This window comes from Lissotriton helveticus, chromosome 7 (genome assembly GCF_964261635.1).
Source record: "Lissotriton helveticus chromosome 7, aLisHel1.1, whole genome shotgun sequence".
NCBI lineage: Eukaryota > Metazoa > Chordata > Amphibia > Caudata > Salamandridae > Lissotriton > Lissotriton helveticus.
Window position 1 is genome coordinate 258,646,126 of NC_136068.1, and position 18,268 is coordinate 258,664,393.

At 38.7% G+C, this 18,268-nt stretch overlaps 1 protein-coding gene across 2 annotated transcripts in view; it reads left to right on the plus strand.

Annotated features, from left to right (window-relative positions):
- BCAS4 (breast carcinoma amplified sequence 4) overlaps positions 1 to 18,268 on the plus strand; it is a 413,107-nt gene that overhangs the window by 276,193 nt on the left and 118,646 nt on the right. For both annotated transcript variants that reach the window (XM_078652042.1, XM_078652043.1), the window contains exon 4: positions 407 to 541. In XM_078652042.1, coding sequence (XP_078508168.1) covers positions 407 to 541 — 135 coding nt within the window. The remainder of the gene's footprint in view (positions 1 to 406; positions 542 to 18,268) is intronic.

Here is an 18,268-nt window from a genome sequence, read left to right on the forward strand (position 1 = left end):
GGCTGTTTTTAAAAAGAAGCTCTGTGAGAACAATTTCCTCCTTCATGCCTCTCTGGTTCTTTAGTTACAGACGTGCCTGCCTCTCATCAAATGTAAGCTTGAAAGTATGAGGACATGCACATTGGAAACATTTGGACACAGAGGACCTTATGTTTTCATTAAGTGATTATAAGCGCTATTAAATGTGAATGAGGCTGTGAGGAATTGTGAGCAGAACATAAAAACAAAGTAAAATATCACTATAGTTTATTTGCGGTAGTTCTTACAATTGATTCGGGTTTTTTTCAACATGTATTTTGGCAAACACCTCTAGTTTATCACCAAATTTCCTTTGTAATTCACACTTGGCATTGAATGATTGCTAATGCGAACATTTCCTTATATTTACTCCATTTGTTTTTTGAAGGCGTTCGTCAAAATGGTGGGCCACCACGTCACATGCATGGAGGAGCAGCTAGTTCAAGCCGAGCGAGACCACCAGCCCTTTCCAAACATAGTCCACAAGATACTCCAGTCTGCCAACATTCCCTCTTTTATATATGTAAGTTTATGACACAAAACTTGGTCAATTATTTTTTTGATTACATAATACAGTTTTACTCAAACTACCATCAGTAACTACTACTTCTACTAATGCTACTACTACAAATATTAATAATACAGAGAAGAAGAACAAAGAGAAGAAGAATGTATGTAATCCACACTAATAAATGTGTGTCTTAATAATAGGTGTTAATGTTGCACCAATTTACTGGGACTATCTGTATTAATCTCCTCACCATTACAGTTACATATCTCTATGGTCCATTGCATCCAAGTGCCGTAGTAACTGACTGATGATAAAATCACTTAATCTCTCCTGCCTAACAAAATGAATGTGTCCGTCTGTAACGCAATTGGTGCTCATGTAAAGTGCTCTGATACCTTCGGGTCGAGTTTGAGCTATACCAACCCCCCACCCCCAAAAAAGGGCTACAGACGTATGCTTAATGCAGTGCCTAATACATTCTTGTGGGCCTTTATATTTAAAATCTATATTTTGGATGTTTTTATGCCTGTCACATAGCTTATTGAAATCACTTGTTGGACTGCCAAAACCTAGAGCATTTGCAGTTTCTGTAACTGTCCGTTATCTGCGGATAGCGGGCTGTACCCCAATTCAGTGTATGGGGAAAAGCCCATCAGCTGAAATGTAATTTTGGATTCATTTAGTTTTTGTCAGTTGTAGGTCATCCAGTCTTGAATCAAGGGGAAAGCAGAAAGAGTGAGTGTGAGGTCTGTTTTGAATGAGGATAACGATTTGGAAATAATCTTTCTGTCACCACCTTAGTTGAGAAGAAGGGAATATAGAAATTAAAAGGTGCTCTGAACAAGCAGGGGCTGTCAAGAACATCACAAGTTACTTGGATTAAGTCAGACACTGAGTTTCCCAAGCAGACACTGGATGTCCACTTGGCCTGAGAGGGTGCAATATTATCTTGTTTATATGAAAAAATATCAGCTACAAAAATATTCTGATACACAAATATTCTGAAAAAAAATAACAGGAACCAAAAAATATATTTTACAAGCTTTGGACCTGATTATGATAGAGCCCGGTCGGACTGCTGACCGCTATGGCGGCAGTCAGGAGACCCCCTAAAAGCATGCGGTGGTCTGACTGCCCTATTTCAATGCGAACGCTGGTCTGGCGGTCGCAAAGCTGTCAGAACCGCGACTGTGGCATGGTGGCTGCCGTGCAGCACTTCCAGCAGGTCCATCACTGTGTGCCATGTACCATTTAGTGCTTGGCACATGGTGCAAGGAGGTTAGTTGGTGCATTACATGTGCCCCCAGAGCTACTTCTCACTGGCCTACGATGGAAGGAGGCTCTGTTTGGGGCCCCCAATATCCCTTTCTGACAACCTCTTCTTGACGGTGTTCCTGCCATGAAAAGGCTGTCAGAAAGGGATATACAAATCCCGGTGGCGGTGCCTGACTCGGCACTGCCACCATTATCGGATGCTGCTCCCCCGGGGATCTCTAATCCTGGCAGAGGAGGCGGTCTGTCATCTGGCATATGAGGGTCTGACTGCCAGCCTTGTAAAGTGGCAGTCGGACCAAAGGGCTGTTGGCAGTCGGATCGCCACCAACAGTCAGTCAGTGGCGTTCCGACCGCTATCATAATCAGGCCATTTGTATGTAAACTATAGAAATAAAACACAAAAAACTGCTCAAGGATACCATCAAGTATAGGTAAGTATGTCCCTAAATATAGCATTATATGTTAATTATTTTATACATTAAAGATTAAAATAATAATATAATTAAAATTAAGTATAAAATATTCACATTCATTATTGTAAAATAGATATGTATTATAAATGTAAGCAATATGTAAAGAATTACAAATATTTTGCTGTAAAATTATTAATTATAAAAAAACGAACATACATATATCAAAAACGTATACATATATCAAAAACGTATATTAAATTATATTGAAAAAAATTAATTAATGCAAAACCAACATAAAAATATAAATAAAAAATACAAATTATTTTATGTTAATAATAATTTGAAAACAAAAAGTAAATATTAACAATCCTAAGTAAAAAATAGTAAGGAAAGTGTTGGTCATTGAAGGAGTCAAATTAAATATTCTCAATCCTACAAAAGTAACAGTAGGAAAGACTTTGGAGGGGTCAATTTTACTAACCCCCATGCAAGGTAAGCAAAAGCAGGGAACGTGTTGACCTTTGTTGGGGTTAGATTTACTATTCACACTCCAATCTGAGAAATAGTATGGAGCGTTGTACTTTGAATGGACCAAATTTACTTTTCCAACTCCAATTTACTATTCTTATTCCAATCTGAGCAGCAGTGTAGAAATCATTGGACTTTGCAGGGGTCAAATTTACTACCCCCATTGCAGTGTAAGCAAAAGCAGGGAAAGTGTTGGACTTTGGAGAGGTTACATTTACTATTCCCACTCCAGCGTAAAATAACAGTAGGGAAAGTGTTGGACTTAAGAGGGTTTACATTTACTACACCTACGCCAATCAGAGCAACAGTATGGAAAGTGTTGGACTCAGAAGGGGTCAAAATTAGTGTTCCTACTTCAGTGTAAGTAAAGGCTGTGAAAATTTGGACTTTGAAGAGGGTAGATTTACTATTCCCGCTTCAATCTGAGCAACAGTAGGGAAAGTGTTGGTCTTTGGAGGGGTGATATTCACTACTCTCACTCCTACCTGAGCAATGGCAGGGAACATTTTGGACATTGCAGGGGTCACATTTACTCCAACATAATCAAAAGCAGAGAGAACATGTTGGGCTTGGAGAGGCTAAATTTACTATTGCAACTTCAATCAAAGCAAAAGTAGGGAAATTTATGGAATTTGGATCGGCTAGATTTACTATTCTAACTCCAATCTGAGCAACAGTATGGAGAGTGTTTGACTATGGAGGGGACAAATTCCCTATCCTAACTCAAACGTATGCAAAAGTAGGAAAAGTGTTAGATTTTGGAGAGGTTAAGTTTAGTATTCCCACTAGAACATAAGCAAAATGGGTGGACTATAAAGGGATCAAATTTGTTATCCCAACCCCATTTAACTCCTTCGACGCTGATGACGGAACCGCTCCGTCATCAGCCGCGGTGACGCTGTGCTGATGACAGAGCGGTTCCGTCTTGGCCTGCCCGATGCACCTGCGCGGCGCTGATTTCGCACCTGCGCGGCGCTGATTTCGCCCCTGCGCGGCGCTGATTTCGCCCCTGCGCGGCGCTGATTTCGCGCCTGCACGGAGCGTTCTATTGAGCGGGCAGGGCCATGACAGGACTGCTCCGTCATCAGCACAGCTCACACGAGGCTGGTGACGGAGCGGTTCCGTCACCAGCGTGTGAGCGCCGCGCGCCCCCCCCCGCCCCCTTATCGCTGCGGCGGAATAGCCGCCGCAGCAAAGGTGTTAAAAAAATATATATATATTGAAATATAGAACAAAACAAAATATTAAAACATATTTAAAATAAAGACTATATTCTTTAAATATTTAAAAAAAATACACTTCCCTCCTTACAACTCCAAAAACAAATGCCAACAAACAATTGAAACTATTACAAAAAACAAATTAAAAAAATGGAAATATTATTATTATTATTACATTTATTATTAAATAAAACAATAAATACATTTCAACATAATTTAAACAATTTATGATTACATTAACTGCCCACCCAAGTAATAATTAGGTCCTAATTACGATGTCGGTCGGAGTTACCGCCGATGGACACCGTTTCAGGGAAAGAACCGCCCGACCTGTCGGCGGTTCTGACAATCCCATTAGAATGCAACCACACATGGTGTGGTCGCAAACTTCTATTTTTAAATGGGAGCTTGTGCGGCAGTCTGAAAACATCCTCAGGACAAGCTCCCATTGAAAAATGGAAGCTTGTAAACAAACCTGCACCATGTGGCAGGCACCTTGAGTGTGCAGGGATGCTTAGGGGGCATCCGCCGGTTTAAAGTCAGACTCCTATCATCCTAATGTGACGGTCGGAATTTACACCTACAATATCGGTCGGAAAGCCTCTGACCAGCAGTCAGGTGCATTTCGAACGACATTGTAATTTGGCTCTTAGTTAAAAACAACAATTTATTAAAATAACAATTAGTCAATTAAGTACTTTCTATAACTTGTATTAATTATTACACTAAATTGCATACACAAATTATAAATTAATATTTTAAATAACTTCCCACACTAATCCCTACAAACCCAACACCCCACTGCTAAATAAAGAAATACCTAATGAAATATTTTTATAAATTGCAAACTATACTACAAAATTGAATACAAACATTATTATACCAGTACATTTTAATGATATAATATCTATCATATTCATTAGAAACTATATTAAATAAAGCAATAATATATACAATACCTTAAAAATTATGTTCTTATCTTTTATATTCTGCCCCACTATATTTTTGAGTAAACAAATATTTTTGACACAATATTTGTGTATCACTATACTTCTTCCACGTTTTTGTGGTATTTCATCACAGTCTCAATACTTTCTCAAGTGCCACTATGAGGCCTAAAGCCGGGCTGCTTGGCTCCAGAATACTCTGTGCCTCACATATGTTTGCCGGTGAGCCACCAGCAGTGTTTCAGAAGTAAACGAAATAACTGGATATATTAATCTAAGTGACAATTGCTGCACTGTTGATGATCTGGGGAGGGGTTTTCTGAAAGGATGTGTACTACGCATATATTATAGATTCTGGGATACAAGAGCAACTTATTCAGCTTTTCATAAAAGTAAGCAGTTCTCCCATTCTTTATAAGAATGGGAGGATAAGTTCTCCTGCAAAGAGCATTCCGTTAATTTGTTAAATTGTAGACTGGCTTCTTGTATTAAAATCCCAGAGAAAATGAACCGCTTCCATCTGCATGAAGCTTAGATTTCGGATCTTTATCGAGGGCTGCTCCTAACACAAATGTTAATGTTCTTCACAACTGCCATCTTTTTTTCACCAATAAGAGTGTCCTTTATTTTTTTTAAACTGGTGACGCAGGCCATCAGGCATTTCTGATTAAGGATGTTCCCAAAACTTTCAGAACCATATAGTCCTTTTTAGCTTGGATGTTATGGTTGTGGTTTTCCATTCCTGCTTTATTATTTTTCAATTGGTTTATCATTACAAGGATTTTTTAAACAACTGTGTTTGCATTATCAGGTATTAATTTTTAGATTTTACATTATTAGGGTATACTATATATTTTTTTAAGTTTAAAGAGCTTTATAAAAGAGGATATACAATGTAAAACATCAGTACATAAGAAAAAGGCATCAAAAAGAGTTAAGAAGTAAAAAAAATATATAACAATTGGAAAAACAACCCCAATAGGGGTAAATGAGCTTTACTAAGAGAAAAATCTTTTAAGGAGATTTTGTCTAGAGGGAGAAGAAAGAGGGGGGAAAAAGAAAAAGGGAAAGGAAAAGAAAAGAAGGAAAAGAAGAGAAAAGAAGAGAAGACAAAGGGAACAACCTAGAAAGAAAGCTCAATACTTAAAGGTAATGTAAATGCAAATAATTCTATCAAAACAGAAACAACATTACAGGTGCAATATAAACTCTATAAATGTAAAAACGACAAGGTACAATAAAAAATAAGAAGTTGAGAGAAAGACATTATGTGACACCTCTGGAAAGAAAGTTAGTTAATGGCATCCATACCAAATCTCTCTTAATTAATAAAGGAGTCGTGGTGGCAAAGACATGATCAAGTCAATGATGATGACATAATAAATTCCACCAAGCATTATAAGATATATTGGATGTATCCTTCCAGTTGGTGGTTATAATCTGAAAAGAAATTGCTATAAAAAGATCTATAAACTTACGAACATTACAGTGAACATTCCAAATAGGTGAAGAGCCACCCAAGAAAATATGTACAATTTCAAAAGGAAAATCAGTACCTAGAATGCTATTTAATGGTAACCAAATGCGAGACCAAAGGGATTTAACTAAAGGACAATCGAAAAACATATGTAAAAAATCGCTATGTTCATGAGAGCAAGACCAACATTTTTTAGAATCAAGTAACTTAAATTTATATAAATCAGAATGAGTAAAAAAAGTCTATTGTAAAAAAAATAACAAGTCTGTGTGGTACTAGCGGGTCGGAAGACTGTGTGTATTTTGGACCAAATATTATCCCACAACTGCAGGGAAAATTCTTGAGCTAGGTCTTGTTCCCAAAATAATTCAAGTTTAGATTTAGTCCTAGTAATGGCAGGTTGAGAGAGTATTTCATAGATCGTAGCAGCTTTGAAAGGGAGATAAAATCTGGTGGAGGGGAGGGAGTTGGGGGAGAGGTGGGTAACAAAGTATTTTGGGAAATGATGTCAGTGAGAATATGTTTGAGCAAAGGATATTGAGAAGAATGTGTATAGAGAGATGAAAGGTGTCACGAATGTGAGAGAAAGTTGTCAGGGAGTTATCAATAAGTAAATGATTATAAGTCAGAATACCTTTATCAATCAATTCCTTCCAAAAAAGCGCCCTATTCTTAATTTTAAGGGACTTATTATACCTGATGGGAGTAAGAGAATGAAAGTCAGTTTGTGAGAGAAAGGAGCAAAACAAGGATAGAGCAAGTGTTTTGGAGCATTTTTAGAGTGGGAGCAAGAAATCGTGTTGGAGGGTGAGATAGATGGGTAGCTGTGAGGAATGAGAAAGGAGCAAGTTGCTCGAGTTCTAGAGGACAACAGGCGGTTGTGGGGGGAGAGTCAGTATCAGCCAAAAAAGACCATATTTGTTTAAGAGTGAAGGCTGAGTGAAAACGAGAGATGTTAGGGAAATTCACTCCACCTAAGGTTTTGGGTTGTTGAAGACTAGAGAAGGACAATCGAGCTTTATGATTATTCCATAGGAATTTAGTTAGGAGATTATTAATGGATTTAAAAAAATAATGCGGTAGAGAAATAGGAAGCATAGAAAGGTAGAAATTAATTAAAGAAATTAACATCATCTTTATAGTTGCAAGTCTCCCCCACCAAGATAAAAAGAGAGGAGACCAACCATCTATGAGGGAAGAAACTTTTTTAAGTACGTCTTTATGATTGATTTTAATGGTTTCTCTTATGGTATTAGCATATAAAATACCAAGATATTTACTATTGTTTGGGTTCCATTCAAAACCAGATCCCTGGAAAAGATGAGAGAGTCAAAATTTATTAAGAGGCAAAACTTCGGATTTATCTATGTTCAATTTATAGCCGGAGACTAAAGAGTAATCCTGTAATAAAGAAAAGAGAGAAGGTAAAGAAGTGGGCGGATTAGAGATTTAAAGTAATATGTCATCTGCATAAGCTGTGTATTTTACCTCAACGTTTTTATAATTAAAGCCAGTATAAGAGAAATAACGCCGTATTTTTTCCAAAAACGGTTCTAAAGCAAGAACAAAAAGAAGGGGCGAGAGGGGGCAACCCTGCCTAGTGCCCCTACGGAGGGAAAAATAATCAGACTGTGAACCATTTACCCAAATAGAAGTAGAAGGAGCAGAATAAAGCAATTGAATATAACAAAGAATAGGGGGACTGAAACCATGCCATCTTAATGCTCCAAATATCTGTGAAGGGAGAATTGGCAAAAGGAGGAACAAATATAAACAAATTTTCACAATAGGTGACAATAAATTCTCCTATTGGTCTTGTGGCAAAAGTCCACTGTGGAATTATTCAAATAGTTTCCAGTGTCATCACACCCACAGGAGGAAAAGATTACACATTTCTATTTATTGCAATCTTATTCAAAGCATACTTCTCTTATTTCTTTTATATATGTCACAAAACACAAATACTAAATCCTCTCACGACAAATATATACATTATACACAACGAATAAGCATATCTATGTACATACCTATATACAACAAATATACAGAATGAAACAACATATACACTTTATACAGCAAAACCATAAAACAGAAAAAATAAATGGGGATAATATACTTAATAAATGTATCTCTGTTAAGTAATTCCTATCTTTCACCCTAGAGAACAGTACTACAAAAGTGTCCTCCTATTAATTCTAGGTGGTACACTAGGAGGTAGTCAGACACACCGGTTCCAAACCGAAATCCTCATGGAACCCCAATCTTCACGTGTGTCCAGTGATGTATCTTTCACAAATTAATTGGAAACAAAAAGACTCCTCCAAAAGGAAAGCATCAACGCGGTCGCGTTTCGGCCTTCCAACAAATCAGGCCTCCTCAGGACAGGGCGACAAAAGAAGGGGGAAAACAAACCTAGAAATACATACAATGCTGAAATGAACTTGCAGGCAGATGATCAACACTCCGCGTGCCACCACGCGCCGCTCCACAACCTTCACCATCCTACTTAAACTGTGGTCACGTGCCTCTACCGGCCGGGAGTACACACCCGTGCCAATTCCAAAAGGGGGAGGAGAGAAGCAGAGGAAAAGCACCACAACTAGCCTATAGTACCGAAAAATCCCAGAGAGAGGTGTGCGTCAAGTATGCCAATGTCTGTGTTTTATATCCACGAGTTTGAAAACAGTCACGGCGGTTGTGTGCATAGTTCAGTGCTCGAAAAAGAAAGAAGTGCGCAAGTTCAGTGGTCACAACATGCCCTCAGCTATAGTAAAAACTACAGACACAAAAATACTAAACCAAACCACTTACTTAAATTTCATGCCGGCAAAGCCACCCGCTATGTCAACCAACTCCAACTGTTTCTAAAGGATAGTAATAATAATAAAGGCACACATAAGTCGGGCATGTCCCCGAGACCTTACAGGAACTGGTAAGAAAAAACAGCTTAAGCACGCAAATCCCCTCCCCAGAGCTGGGTATCCTACCTTGTGTGTATCCGCCCTAAAACTCACAGGGGCAAATCTCCGGGTTCTTGAATACTTCTAAGTCCACTGTAATCAAAAGAGGGGTAGGAAGACACGTTAGTGTGGGAACCGGCGAAATCAGTTCCACACCCACGCTGTGACTGTATCCTATATCCCTCGTCTAGAAGCGCTGCGGCACTCACTGAAAATACACAGTGTCGGCAGTCCCAAATTCTGCAGCAACACGTCGCCATAAAGGTCAGGTCGTTCACTAGCGAGGTTATCGCAGTATAAATCCACCAGCGCCGTCCTCGCCGTGGCCTCCCACGTGATCGGGACGTGCCGTCTGCACGCAAGGGGAATAGAAAGGGGACTACGTTCTGTCCCTACTCTACTCCCTTCTCCCTCTTTCCTCAAAAACTCTACTCCCCAGGTATATATACTTATAAAATAAAATACCCAACATTTCTGTTTGGCACAAACCAACGCAAAATAGACCGGGATTAAAACGCCTATCACCTGACTGAAAAAAACGGTTCTAGAATAGATTCCTCCGCATCCCCAAGAACTCAAGGGGTAACCTCTATCCTTATGGTAGGCTAACCCTCATAACTTAACTGCCTCTACAAAAGTGCATAACTATACTCAAAAGAAGGAAAAGTGACGGTAAATTCAAACAAGGCGGGGGATACCTCCTGATGAAAAGTGCATGTGGGCATCTACACTGAACAATGGACCCCCCTCATGTCATAACCACATAGTGTATCAACTTATACTGGTAACCCCTGACAGATCGGGAGGGGACAGGGCGTCCAGTGGTCACAGAGTGAGTGCTCATCTCCAAGCAATTACATTAAAGCATGTACATGGTAGCATTGTCACCCAGCATTTCAAACATTCGAACAAAAAAATAACTTTATCATTACAAACATTTTATATACAATATATACACAATAGCCTATAGTATACATGCGGAACAGGGACAGTGCTCAAGTCTCCAAAGACACCTCGCCATGGGTCTAAGATCTTATCAATGCCCAGATTTCATCACGGTCATTAAGTCCTCCCCTGGCAGTTTCATACTTCTCAATCATCCTTGCCTCTAATTTATTGAGGGTCGTTTGAACCATCATTTTACTCTGCGCTTTCACTCCCATCAATACAGACCAGCTGATATCATTCTCATCGTGTCCTGTCTCGACATAATGCTGTACTAATGGTGCTCCCATAGTTCGACATCTAATTCTCGACTGGTGCTGAACCACTCTCATCTTTACACTCTGAGTCGTTTGCCCTATGTATGTTTTACCACACGGACACGTGATGCAATACACCACGTTTTTGGTGTTGCAGTTTGAGAAGCCTAATTGTACATGCCTCTTGTTGTTAATTATCACTTGCTTGGTATTAGCAGTGTATGAACAAACTACACATCCATTGCACTTATAGTGTCCTACTACAGGGGGAAGACTCAACATACTCCTCAGGTTACCTTTCTCTGGTGGAGTTCTTGTTGCCTTGACTAGGTGTTGCCTGATGTTCTTAGCCTTTCGGAACGCGAAGAGTGGTTTGGGGATATCAAACTGTTCTATTAATCGCCAATTCCTCAGTATAATTTGCTTGATTTTATTAGCCTTCGGATTGTAGGTGAGAACGCAGGTCATCTTATCAGTATTTTATTTTTCCTTAGGTGTAAGTAGAGACTCACGCGGCGTAAACCACGCCCGCTTCAGAGCTGTCCTGACCAGTTTTTAGGGGTACCCTCTATTGACAAGCTTAATTTGTAGTTTTTCGGCATTTGCAAAATAGTCACTTTTGTTACTGCAATTACGCCGGATCCTTAGAAATTGCCCATAGGGCAAATTTTCCTTCAGGATCCTGGGGTGTCCACTATTAAAATGGAGTAATGTATTACGGTCTGTAGGTTTACAGTAGAGGCTCACTTCTAGTCTCCCCTCTTTGTGTATGACATTCAAATCAAAGAAATTAATTTTGGAGTTACTGTAGGTGATGGTAAATTTCAGATCCGCTGATAGGTTGTTCAATCACCCATGAAAAGCCATTAGTTGTTCCAAGCTTCCTTCCCAAATCATAAAGATGTCGTCGTTAAATCAACTCCACCTTATGATATGGGCTCTAAAGGGTGTTGTCTCTTTATAGATGTAATTTTTTTCAAACACATCCATTACCAGGTTCGCAATCTCTGGCTCAAAACAACAGCCCATGGCTACTCCCTTTATCTGCAAACATAAATCCTTCTTAAGGGAAAAAAAACTGTTCTTCAAACAGATTTTCGCTAAAGCTGAAATAAAGCTGGTCGGCACAGCGTGTGGTCTAATCCTCGTCTCCAATACTAGGTCCAAAACAAGTAGAGCCTCGTCTTGAGGAATGTTGGTGTAGAGGCTTTCAACATCGAAAGTGACCAGCACCTGATGGTCACTCTCGAATGTTGAATCCTCTACTTTGGAAATGAAATCCATAGAGTCCCTAATATATGCCTCTGTCAATGGTACAAATGGTTTCAAAAACACGTTGATGTACTTTGCAAGTGGTTCCAACAAGGAGCCACATGCTGCAATAATGGGACGGCCAGGGGGTGATTAATGTCCTTGTGGACTTTTGGCAAAACGTAGATATTTGGAATCTTTTGTGTAGTTGAATTAAGAAAATCATACTCCTTTTTACACAGGTATCCTTCATCTAGTGCTTGTGCCGTAATCTGTTGAATCTGTGACTTCAGTCTATCAGTAGGGTCTTCCCTAATGGGGCGATAATGATCGATGTTATGTAGCTGTCTCAGAATTTCATTATCGTACTCATCCACATCCCACAAAACAATCCCTCCCCCCTTATCTGCTTGCTTGATAACAGTGAGGGGATTATTCGATAGGTCTTTTAGTGCTACCATTTCCTGTTTGGAAAAATTGGGTTTAAAGAATACCTTCTTATGATTAAGTACATCAATTTCTCTTAGGACCTGTTCTTCAAAGAAAATAATTTTGTCCGGCATAGCCGAGCTTTCAGGGCAAAAAATAGATTTCTTATGTAGCCCACTATTATTTATTTCCGATGTCTCATCCTTATCTGAAAAGAATACATTAAGTCTGATTTTCCGAAGAAATTGTAACACTTCGGTTTTAATACTCACTGGATCTTGTAGGGTCAATGGAACAAATGATAAACCCTTATGTAACACTTTTTCCTCTATCTTAGTTAAAGTGTGTTTAAAAAGGTTATAAATAGGAATCATTTCATTTCCACTGATCTCTATCTCATTATGTGTAGTATTTATCTGTTGTAAGTCCTGTGTCTTGTTCTGAAAACTCCCTGGTCTGGGGGTGGTGGCGGTGGTGGCCTCCATGGTCCTCTGAATCCCCTTCTCCCCCATCCTCTGTCTAAAAAAGGAAGAGACCTGGGGTATCGGAAGTAAGTAGGATACGGTTGGTATTGCTGGTATGGTTGGTAATGACCAGAAGATCCTTGATCAGAATCAGAAGATGACTCTGAAAATGTTATAAAATTTCTTCTTGATCTGCCTCTATATTGCAAATTAAGTGTGCTCAGATTATTATTCTTAAAGAAATCCTCCTTCAGATATGGATATACAATTTCCAAACTAAAGTTCTTAATGTCCCTTGCCACTTTCGTTGTCTTCAAATTAACTGTGTGTGTTTTAAAATCACAGATAGTTTTCTCAATTGATTCCAATAATGCTTTAGCATCAGTAATACCAGTGTCAGTCCCAATTTCTTCCTCCAGTTTTCTGATCTCTTTTAGTTCTTCCTCACTAATTCTGAGGGCTGTTTGAATGGATAATACTATCCAATCACGGGAACATTTCGTACCCACCCCACTGAAGTCCAACAAATATGGCTTATCATTAACGAAGATCACAGGAATGTTTTTAACCTGTGATCCCACTGGGATCGTGTTACTTTTTAAATGATCTAATAATACCTGAGCATGAAGTTGTGTCCTGGTGTTCTTTTTGCGTAACTGTAAAAGACGTTCTCCTTTGTCAGAGCTATATGCTCCCACCGGTCCCTGATCTCCTCCTAACAGAGACGGGATCTGTAATAGCCTATTGACATCTTCCTCTGAGTATTGTACCATATGAGGTTCATTCATACAGAGCCGTCAATGGAACAACCTGAACACACTATTCACACATCTAAACTAACAGGACAGTTCTACACTTAATCAATTATTACTCCTCCAATGCTAGTGATGAACAAATTAACAAACTTTCGTACCATGTACACACTAAATACTCAAATCATGTTGCGTAGCCCTCACACTTGAAAAAGTGTAAAACAGTTATGTAAGCAAAAAAACAAAAAGGGGTTTACCCAAATTACCCTCCTTTGCCTGGGTAATTACAAATATCTGTGAAGGGAGAATTGGCAAAAGGAGGAACAAATGTGAACAAATTTTCACAATAGGTAACAATAAATTCTCCTATTGGTCTTGTGGCAAAAGTCCACTGTGGAATTATTCAAATATTTTCCAGTATCATCACACCCACAGGAGGAAAAGATTACACATTTCTATTTATTGCAATCTTATTCAAAGCATACTTTTCTTATTTCTTTTATATATGTCACAAAACAAATACTAAATCCTCTCACGACAAATATATACATTATACACAACGAATAAGCATACCTATGTACATACCTATATACAACAAATATACACAATGAAACAACATATACACTTTATACAGCAAAACCATAAAACAGAAAAAATAAATGGGGATAATATACTTAATAAATGTATCTCTGTTAAGTAATTCCTATCTTTCACCCTATAGAACAGTACTACAAAAGTGTCCTCCTATTAATTCTAGGTGGTACACTAGGAGGTAGTCAGACACACCGGTTCCAAACCGAAATCCTCATGGAACCCCAATCTTCACATGTGTCCAGTGATGTATCTTTCACAAATTAATTGGAAACAAAAAGGCTCCTCCAAAAGGAAAGTGTTGACGCGGTCGCGTTTCGGCCTTCCAACAAATCAGGCCTCCTCAGGACAGGGCGAAAAAAAGAAGGGGGAAAACAAACCTAGAAATACATACAATGCAGAAATTAACTTGCAGGCAGATGATCAAACATAAAATCCCAATTTACCCAATTTACCCGATCAAAAGCCTTCTCAGCGTCTAATGTAATAGCTGCAATAGGGGAGTCCATTTTAGAGGCAAGATATATGATATTAAGAAGAGTTCTTGAATTACCTGTAATGGATCTACCTTTAACAAATCAAGACTGATATATGTTTATAAGATCTGGAATAATATGATTAATCCGCAATGCAAACATTTTTGCATATATTTTACAATCAGTATTAATAAGTGATATGGGCCGATAATTTTGACAAAGGGAGGGATCTTTGTCTTTTTTGGGAATGAGACAGAGCATGGCTTGAGTAAAAGATCCCTGTGACTCTCCCTTGACTAGAAAAGAGTTAATCAAGGAAAGTTGATGCGGTATTAAAATATTTTTAAATTGAAGATAGAAACGAATTGTAAAGCCATCTGGGCCGGGCGTTTTAACTTTGGGCAAGAGAGTAATGGCGTTAAGTATTTCTTTCTCTGAAATAGGAGTATCTAGGGAGGAAAGATCAACAAGATTATCAGGAGATTTAGGGATGGAGTGAAAGAAAGAATCAATTTGTGCAGAAGAGGGATTGGATTCTGGGGTGTAAAGGGTAGAATAATATTGAACGAAACAATCAAGGATTTTAGCATCAGAGGACTGCAGCGTACCATGGGAGTCGGTAATGGATACAATTTTAGCTTTTTGTTGTTTAATTTTAAGATAATTTGCAAGTGACTTACCTGCCTTATTACGCCCACCGTACATTTTAGCATTAAATTTAAGGAGGTTATTGAAAGCAGAATCCCAAGAGTGTTTATTAAATTGCATTTTGGCTTCAATAAGAGAAGACAAAGTATTGGGAGAATTGGTAGTGAAATAGAGATGTTCCAGATATTTGATTTGTTTAAGAATTTGGGTAGAATGAGCAATGGCTTTTTTCTTTTTACGGGATACATAATCGATAATACAACCTCTAGCGGTAGCTTTAAAGGCGTCCCAAATAAAGTGAAACTCAGAGGTGGAGTGAAGGTTAGTGTGAAAAAAGTCTTCCATGAACAATGAAAAGTGCTCAACAAACTGAGAATCTAGAAGGAGAGAATTATTAAAGCGCCAGCGTCTAGAAGTGGGAGTAGGAGAGGGGTAATCCATGTCTAAAATAACAGGGGCATGATCGGAAATGAGATTGGAACCTATTTCTGAATTGGTCATAAACTGAAAAGCATGTTGGGTGAGAAGAATGTAGTTAATACGTGAATGTGAGGTATGAACTGGAGAAAAAAAAGAAAACTCAAGAGAGTCAGGGTGGGATAGTCTCCAAGAGTCAATAAGGCCTCTGGAAGAAATTGCTCTATGAAAGGATTTTTGCATCTTGTTGGGAACATACTTGGTTCGTGATTTCCTGTCCAAAAAGGGATCCATCAGCTGATTGCAATCACCACCCACAATTAAATTTTCAGTGGCATGGGAGGATAGGAGCGTTGAAAAATCATTCCAAAGGGTGGGGTCGATACAATTAGGGCCATAAACATTGCAAAAAGAAAACTTAACATTGTTCACAGTACAATCCAAAAACAGCCATCTATCTTCAGTATCATGTAACTCATTCAGTAACTGATTATTCAATGATTTGTGAAATAAAATAATAACACAGTTTTTGTGAGTAACAGCTGGAGAGCAGAAAGCTGCTCCAACCCATTGTTTACACAATGTAGACAAATCCTGTAGAGATAAATGTGTTTCTTGCAATAAAGCAACTTGACATTTCAGTCTTGCTAAATGGGAAAGAACACGTTCTTTTTTAATAGGATTTCGAAGTCCTTTGACGTTCCAGGAAATGATTCTAAGACCAGTCATTTAAATAGAGAGGAAGAGAATAGGCAAAGCAGAAGAAAAGCATCAAAGAAATATAGAGAAGGAGCAAAATAGCAGGAAAGAAGGATAGAAGAGAGTAGAGGATCGAAAGAAGTGTGGATAGAAAAAAGATCAGTCCATATATGCACCATAAGGACAAAAGGTAAATAAATAGGGAAAGAGTTACCAAAAAGAAAGAGAAGGAAGTAATAAAGAGGGTAAGAAGAGAAACTAGGACTAGAGAGAAGAAAGAGAAGAGAAAATAGAAAAAGAAGGGGAGATACATAGAAGGAAAAAAAGGAGAGGGAAAAAGTCCCCCAAAAAATGAAAGCAAAAAAAAATGACAAAAAGCCAAATGGCTTCAGACATGAAAGACATGCAAGTGAAACACAGTACAATGTTTGTCCGTGGTTTTATTGGTCTATAATAATAATGCGATAATTTTGAGAAGGCAAATTGACCATATCATATAGATGGGCAATATGATATACATGCGCTGTTATAACAGTGGATCTATCATTTAAGTACTGGTTGTGACCCTATCTATTATTAACAACAGTCAAGAAAGCTGGATAGGGCCAGTCGTTTTTAGTCTTGTGAAAGTGGGGGCATCATTAAAACATTTACACACCCGCCACTACAAACTTTCACAGCTCAGGGCTCTCCACAATAAGTACTTAAATGATGAAACCACTCTCAACAGGTGATCAATGCAGGCAAACAAGGAGCAGCCATTATTATTATTATTATTATGATTATTATTATTATTATTTGTACATTTATAGAGCGCAAACAGCTACCCACAAAGAGTTTCCCGGCGCATTCATGCGATGGTACTTTGATGCTACAGTGCAAGTGCTACTTAGATGTTAAAGAGCCAGGTCTTTAAGGCTTTAGTAAAGCTCATGTAATTAGTCTCATTTTTGGCTATGATAGGCATAGAATTCCACAATGTGGGTCCCAAGAAGGAGAAGGATTTTCCACCCATGCGTGACAGTCTGACTTTGGGAATCACAAAATTCTTCACTGTGGCAGATCTCAGAACACGAGAGGGGCAGTATGGATGTACCAAAGCTTGGAGATATTTGGGGGCTTTTTTTGTGACAATTTTGTGCATAAAGCAAAGTGATTTAAACTTAATTCGATTTTCAATTTTTAGCCAATGAAGATCTCGGATGTACTTGGAAGTAGGAGTAGTACTGGGGATTTTACATAACAGCCTAACTGCTGCATTTTGGACTGTCTGTAGTCTAAGAATCGTGGCTTTCTTTGCCCCAAGATATAGTACATTTCCATAATCAAGCCTTGAAGTGATCAAGGCATTGATGACAGTCTTCTTGGTCGATTCTGGCAGCATCCAGCAGATCTTCTTTAGCCATTTTAAAATGGCAAAACATGTAGCAGACGTTTTAACTGCTTGTTGATGCATAGTCAAAGAGTCATCAATAATGATGCCCAAATTGCGTGCCTGCATCACTGGAACCGGAAACAGGCCCATTTCTATTGGCCAATGTTGAGGGCCCCATAGTTCCTTGTTCTTTCCCAAGACCATCACTTCGGTTTTCTCACCGTTTAATTTGAGAAAATGTTCTTGCATCCATCCTGCAATTTTCATCAGCCCACATTTGAGTGTGGAAGGGTTGTCCTTATTTCCTGGGGAAAGTGAAAAAAGCAGCTGAGAGTCGTCAGCATAGGAGTACATTTTTAAACCTGTTTCTTCCACATATGATGAAGCATGTCACCCTGTGTGAGCAAGGGTTTGTGTCCTTTTTTGCTCAATGAAAACAACCACAGGACCATCCAAGTTTACAAATTATTGTAACCTCTCCCGTTAATCTCTCTCTCACAGGTTGTAACAGTGAGTGTAGGGTTATCGTTGTGATTACCATGTAGAATGTATGCAGTGTGGTTGAGAGTGAGGAGAGCATTGCCTGGTTTAGTAGTAAGTTGACTGTGATGACTC